At 49.3% G+C, this 7,500-nt stretch overlaps 1 protein-coding gene across 1 annotated transcript in view; it reads right to left on the bottom strand.

The window, feature by feature from the left end:
- ccdc146 (coiled-coil domain containing 146) overlaps positions 1–7,500 on the bottom strand; it is a gene marked incomplete at both ends in the record, with an annotated part of 46,156 nt that overhangs the window by 7,511 nt on the left and 31,145 nt on the right. Inside the window, 6 exons of the mRNA XM_080538510.1 lie at positions 2,767–2,995; positions 3,479–3,703; positions 3,947–4,111; positions 4,307–4,395; positions 5,001–5,171; positions 6,709–6,801. Coding sequence (XP_080394636.1) covers positions 2,767–2,995; positions 3,479–3,703; positions 3,947–4,111; positions 4,307–4,395; positions 5,001–5,171; positions 6,709–6,801 — 972 coding nt within the window. The remainder of the gene's footprint in view (positions 1–2,766; positions 2,996–3,478; positions 3,704–3,946; positions 4,112–4,306; positions 4,396–5,000; positions 5,172–6,708; positions 6,802–7,500) is intronic.

Raw genomic sequence — 7,500 nt, 5'->3', positions numbered from 1 at the left:
AGATAGATAGATAGATACTGTAGATAATTAGATAGATAGAAAGTTAGATAGATGGATAGATAGGTAGATAGATAGATATATATATAGTTAGAGAGAGAGAGAGAGAGAGAGAGAGAGAGATAGTTAGATAGACAGTATACTGTCCCTCCCAAGACTTCTTCATCTCCTCTACCCCCTGTACAGTTTCTCTACTTCTCTACTCTACTAACAAATCGTAATTCTTCCTTGTTCTAGCTTTATGACTGCCAACAATGGCCCCTGGCCCGAGCATAGATTACTTTTTTTACGATGACTGATGGAGAGATGATTCACTTAGACATACATACATACAGGCAGACAGAGACAGACAGACAGACAGACAGACAGACAGGCAGGCAGACAGACAGGCAGGCAGGCAGACAGACAGACAGACAGACAGACAGACAGACAGACAGACAGACAGACAAGGAGACAAGCAGGCAGGCAGGCAGACAGATAAACAGACAGGCAAACAGACAGGCAGACAGACAGGCAGGCAGACAGGCAGACAGGTAGACAGGTAGACAGACAGGCAGACATACAGACAGACAGGTAGACAGACAGGCAGACAGACAGACAGGCAGACCGACAGGTAGACAGGCAGAGAGACAGACAGACAGACCGACAGACCGGCAGACAGACAGGCAGACAGACAGACCGACAGGCAGAGGCCTCAGTGTGGAGTAGTGCCAGCCTTTCAGCCAGAGCACAATGGATGGCACGGCCTCCGAGAGCGGTTATGAATCCAGCCTTTATGGACGATCAAAAGCAGCAGGACCACAAGTACTGACACTGTCGAGGGAGCAGGGAGGGGGAGGGCGAGATAGGAGAGGCTGCATACCTCCTGTCTGACGGAGCAAAAGAGGTTGTCTCGTTGTGCGGTTGGATAATACGATCGTTACTAACGATTGGAAGCCGCTAAATCCGTCTTCTTCTCTCAGGAGGGTTCTGAGGCTCAGCGGAGGCCGTGGGACGAGGCCCGGAGGCAGCGACCTGGCCTCGGATCTGAGGGCAGGGGGGAGGCCGGCGGAGGTAGAAATCGGAGGACAGGGGCTCGTTGTGACGCTTGGATACGGGATGAGGAACGGTTATCAAACACGTGTTCCTCCCCCTGACGGAGTAAGAGTGCTCTCTGAGGAATGGCATCAAACATGTTGGGTTACGATGAGCCCTGGCCTCTGATTTCTACCCCCACCAGCCTCCCCGGGAGGATAGCGACAGTCAGCCTAACTTCCATAACTAGCTACCTCAGCCACTCAGAGACTCACCCTCACTCTCCACTTTTAAATCCCAACTCAAAACCTACTTGCTCTCCCACGCATACAACCTTCCCTACCCTTAACCATCTTCCCTAACCTTGCCACCCCCTCCCTCCCTCCCCTGGACATTGATGTGTAAATTGTTTCCTGTACCTGTTCGTTAACTCTGTGTTCTATGCGCTCATGTTATCTGTTGCTTGTTGTTTCCGTGTTTCTGTGTACCCATATTGTCAGCGTCTTTGAGCACCAGAAAAGCACTATATAAATATAATGAATTGTTATAATTATTTATAGTCATCTAGGGACACAGTGGAAATAAGTGGTTTTAAAAATACGGTGTTTCTGAGGAATGCTCCCAGAGAACTGTAAACTTGTCTGTCTGTCTGTGTGTCTGTCTGTCTGTCCGTCTGCCTGTCTGTCTGCCTGTCTGTCTGTCTGCCAATCTGCCTGCCTGCCTGTCTGCCTGCCAGTCTGTCTGCCTCCCTCTCTGTCTGCCTGCCTGTCTGCCTGCCTGCCTGTATGCCTGCCTGCCTCTCTGTCTGTCTGCCTGCCTGCCTATTATTATCCTATGTGTATCAGTGCATCAGGGCTTTTGAGACCATCCATGGTGTTTGGGTTCAGTTAAGCGTTGTATTTATTTTAATAGAAATACAAACTAGTTTAATCAGGGAACTATTGATGTAAAAAACCCCACTGTTTAGAAACAGCCGCTCATAGATGGAGCGAGAGCGATACGGGAGGCTGGCGGAGGTAGAAACCGGAGACCGGGCTCGTCGTAATGCACCGGACGGAATGAGACAACGGGAACCCCCTGGTTCACGGTTCTCTGGGAGCATTCCTGGGAGAGAGGACAGGGCTATACATGGTCACGGCTGAGGCGGTAGATGACTCACCGGGCATCTCTATTTACACTGGAATCACATCTCATTACATCCCTCAGGCCCTCAGGCCCTCAGCCCATGGCCACATCTCCTGGGGAGGCCCCGGGCCTTCAACGTGTGCAGGACTCTGCTGAACATGTTCTACCAGACAAATAGACTGACTTATAATAGTAATAATAATAACCTTTATTTGTATACAGCTCAAAGTGCTTTAATCATTATATAATCATCATTTAATTATTTAGCCATTTAAAGGCAATATTAAAAAGATGGGTTTTTAGTCAAAGATGGGTTTTTAGTCTTGACTTGAAAATATTTGCTGAGGTTGCATCCCTAATATAAACTGGCAGTTTATTTATAAGTAAAGTAGCCTTGAGAATCGATGGTTCGGCCTTTAGGGGGCTGCTTCCGTAGCTTGAGGCAGCTTGATGTACAAGTACACCCCCTGGACGAGCCTATGTGTGTGCCCGTGTGTGTGTGTGTGTGTGTGTGTGTGTGTGCATCTGTGTGTGAGTCTGTGTGTGTGAGCCTGTGTGTGTGGTGTGTGTGTGTGTGTGTGTGTGTGTGTGAGTGTGTGTGGGCACCTGTATCTATAGCAGGGTGTGTACCTGTATCTGCAGCAGGGTGCTCTCTCCCTCCAGGGCTCTCTTGGAGGGCAGCTGCGCGGTTGCCAGGGCGATCTGCCGCCTCTCCTCCTGCAGCTGCATGTCCAGGCTCCTCCCCTCATCCTCCAGCGCCTGCACCTGCAGGTCCCCCCTCCTCAGCTGGTCCTCCTGCAGGTTCACCTTCTCATAGTAGACGCACAGCTCCTCCTCACGCTCCAGCAGCTGCATGGCCCTGTGGGAGGGGCACAGGGACACAGGAGCACGGAGGAGCACACACACACACACACACACACACACACACACAGGAACACACACAGGAGCACACACACACACACACACACACACACGCACAGGAACACACACACACACACACACACACACACACACAGAGGGAGGAACACACACACACGCACACACACACACAGGGAGAAACACAGACACACACACACAAACACACACAGTCATGTAGACAATAACAATAATACCCGCACATCATTTCTGCTCTCAAAAACAAACGCCGCTGTTTCTAAACTCTGTTCCAGGGTGGGCCATTTTAGTTCCAACCCACGACCAGCCCCAGGAAATCTAGAAAACTAGAAAACTAGTTAGAGTTAGCATTAGTGTTAGAGTTAGCGTTAGTGTTGGCGTTAGTGTTAGTGTTGGCGTTAGAGTTAGCATTAGCGTTAGTGTTAGAGTTAGCATTAGCGCGCCTTACCCGTCGTTGCGGCTCTGCACGGCGGCGTCGTAGCTCTTGCGCTTGTGCAGCAGGTCCTGCTCGTGCGCGTTGATGGTGTGTGCGAGCTGGGCCACCTGCTGCCTCTGCGCCTCCCTCTGCTGGCGCATGTCCTGCAGCCGCCACGCCATCTTGGACCCCTCCCGCCGCAGGTCGTCACGCAGCGTGTGGCTGTGCAGGTGCTTCAGACGAGACTTCTGGAGCAGCCTGGGACACACACACACACACACACACACACACATACACGCGTAGAGACACACACACACACTCACACCTGAGTTGTGGGTCTGATGGGTCTTAGCTACAGCACTAAACATACATGTGCTGCTAACTAGAACACACACACACACACACACACACACACACACAGGCACGCACACACACAGGCACGCACATACACACACACACACACACACACACACACACACACACACACACACACGTGCGTACTTGTCCTTGTTGATGGCGGCGGACCTCAGGATGACGATCTCGCTCTCCAGGACGAAGAGTTTGTCCCTCATCTCTGTGCTCCTCTGAGACGCCGTCTGGATCAGGGTCACACACTTGTCCCTCTCCCCCTTGATGACCGCATACAGCTTGGCAAACACACTCAGTCTGGGGGGGGGGGGGGAGAATGAGAGACAGAGAGAGAGAGAGAGAGAGACAGACAGAGAGACAGAGAGACAGAGAGAGTGACAGAAAGAGAGACAGACAGAGACAGAGACAGAGAGAGAGAGATGGGTTTACCTGGGAGGAGGAGGGATTTACCTAATAGGGGGAGGGTTTTACCTGGGAGGGGGAGGGGTTTACCTGGACTGTATTTCCTTGTTCTCCTTCTTGTGCTCCTGGATCACCAGGCCCCTCCCCCTCAGCTCCTGCTTCATATGGTTGTACCTTTGCTGTGGAGGCACCACATCATCTCAGTGTGTGTATATATATATATATATATGTGTGTGTGTGTGTGTGTGTGTGTGTGTGTGTGTGTGTGTGTGTGTGTGTGTGTGCGTGTGTATGTGTATATGTGTGTCTGTGTGTATATATGTGTGTGTGTATGTTCCTGACCGTGTGTGTGTGTGTGTGTGTGTTCCTGACTACATGTGTCTGTATATGTAGGTATGTGTGTGTGTGCATGTGTGTGTGTTCCTGACCGCGTGTGTGTGTGTGTCTGTGTGTGTGTATGTGTTTCTGCTTGTGTATGTGTGTGTGTGTATATATATATATATATTTATATATATATATATGTGTGTGTGTGTGTGTGTATATAGTGTGTGTATTTGTGTGTATATAGTGTGTGTGTATACAGTATAGTGTGTGTGTGTGTAGTGTGTGTATATAGTGTGTGTGTGTATAGTGTGTGTGCGTATATAGTGTGTGTGTATGTGTGTGCGTATATAGTGTGTGTGTGTATGGGTGTGTATATAGTGTGTGTGTATGTGTGTGAGTATATATTGTGTGTGTATGTGTGTGTGTATATAGTGTGTGTGTGTGTGTGTGTGTGTGTCACCATGGCCCTCAGCAGCTCCCTGGCCTTCTGGTCCCTCTCGTCAGTCTTGATGGAGGTGAGGCAGGTCAGGGTGTGCTGCTCCTCCCTGCAGCGCTGTGACTCCGCCTCCAACGCCTGCTCCTCCTCCACGCACCGCGCCTCCAGATGGGCCTCCGCCTCCCCCAACACATGCTGCTCTCACACATACACACACACACACACACACACACACACACACACACACACACACAGGAGGACACACATACAGGAGGACGGACACACACACACACACACACAGGAGGACGGACACACACACACACACACAGGCGGACACACACACACACACACACACACACATACACACACATACACAGGCGGACACACACACACACACACACACACAGGCGGACACACACACGCACACACACACACACATACACACACATACACACAAAATCAATCGTACCAAATGTTTAAATCAAACAGAAATCCAACATAAACTCCACACACGCTGTGAGACTCCTGATGAGACTGCTAGGTGAGGCTGCTAGGCTAGGTGAGGGTCTGCGATGATCTTATTAGCCTTGTCCAGGACAGTTTTTTCATATAGTTTATTTAGGATCACATTATTTAGGTTCACCTACAATTTTCATGGCTGTTTTGTGAATGCTGACTAGTCTGTTTTTTTGTTGTACAGTTAAGTTGCCAAACCACACAATTATTCCATATCTGATTACACTTTCAACAATGGACTGATAGAAAATTCTCATGATCTGCTTTCTCACCCCATAAAGTCTGAGTCGCCTCAGGTGATAAAGCCTCTGCTGTAGTTTGTTACATAAGCTGTCTAAGTGTGTATTCCAGCAGAGATGGTTGTCTAATTGAATACCTAAGTATTTATAAGAGGGCACCTGGATGATTGTTTGGTCTTTAACGACCACAGGCTCATGGTCAGTTACCTGCCTTGGGTCTAACACAACCTCCTGAGTTTTGGTGAGGTTTAAGATGAGATGGTTGCTGTCGCACCATTTAGTGAATATGTTAATCTCATCATGGAGCACCGAGGGGTCTGTATCTTTATCAAGGAGACTTAGAATTGCAGTGTCGTCTGCATATTTTATAATATGGTTGCTGAGGTTGTTAGGTGAGGTGTCTATGTGAGTATTAAGGTGTCTAGGTGAGTATTAAGGCGTCTAGGTGAGTATTGGGGTGTCTAGGTGAGTATTGAGGTGTCTAGGTGAGTATTAAGGCGTCTAGGTGAGTATTGAGGTGTGTAGGTGAGTATTGAGGTGTCTAGGTGAGTATTAAGGTGTCTAGGTGAGTATTAAGGTGTCTAGGTGAGTATTAAGGTGTCTAGGTGAGTATTAAGGTGTCTAGGTGAGTATTAAGGTGTCTAGGTGAGTATTAAGGTGTCTAGGTGAGTATTAAGGTGTCTAGGTGAGTATTGAGGTGTCTAGGTGAGTATTAAGGTGTCTAGGTGAGTATTAAGGTGTCTAGGTGAGTATTAAGGTGTCTAGGTGAGTATTAAGGTGTCTAGGTGAGTATTGAGGTGTCTAGGTGAGTATTAAGGTGTCTAGGTGAGTATTGAGGTGTCTAGGTGAGTATTAAGGTGTCTAGGTGAGTATTAAGGTGTCTAGGTGAATATTGAGGTGTCTAGGTGAGTATTAAGGTGTCTAGGTGAGTATTGAGGTGTCTAGGTGAGTATTGAGGCGTCTAGGTGAGTATTGACCTGCTGGATCAGGCTGCGTCTCAGCACCTCCACCTCCTTCTGCAGCTCCTTTCTGCGCTGCAGCATCCCGTCCCCCCTGGGAGCCGCATCCCTCTGGAACAACACACAGACACGCTGCAGTCACATGCTGCAGTCACATGCTGCAGTCACACGCTGCAGTGGCATGCTGCAGTGGCATGCACCGAGGACAAACATGGACACTTCCTGCAACATGGAACTCTCTCAACATTAGTCGTCCCAACGGAGGTTTACCTACCTTTGACATCCAGAGAGAGGGGGGGAGAGGGAGAGAGGGGGGGAGAGGGAGAGAGAGAGAGTGAGAGAGAGGGAGAGAGAGAGGGGGGAGAGAGGGAGAGAGAAAAGGGGGGGAGAGGGAGAGAGAGAGAGAGAGAGAGAGAGGGAGGGAGGGGGAGAGGGAGAGAGAGGGAGGGGGAGATGGAGAGAGAGAGAGAGAGAGAGAGAGAGAGAGAGAGAGAGAGAGAGAGAGAGAGAGAGAGAGAGAGAGAGAGATACAGAGACAGAGAGTTTTCCATTCTTGGAATTAGCTACTCGGGAGCTCTACTCAATTTCTCTGAAAACCATTAAATCCAAGGAGCACTTGACCTCCTCACACTCCTCACCCTCCTCACCCTCCTCACCCCGCCCAGAGAGAGATGACTCACCCTCCGCATGGGAAACAACCGCCCAGGGCTTCACACAACACAACCACAAACAAACAAACAAACCCACACAAACACAAACAGTCATGCAGCAATAAATAATACATTTAATTTAAAAAAGCCTTTTCAGTCT

The sequence above is a fragment of the Nansenia antarctica genome, assembly GCF_963989245.1.
Source record: "Nansenia antarctica genome assembly, chromosome: 8".
In the NCBI taxonomy this organism is placed as follows: Eukaryota; Metazoa; Chordata; class Actinopteri; order Argentiniformes; family Microstomatidae; genus Nansenia; species Nansenia antarctica.
The sequence above is the reverse complement of the archived record's forward strand: the minus strand, read 5'-3'. Positions and strand labels throughout refer to the sequence as shown.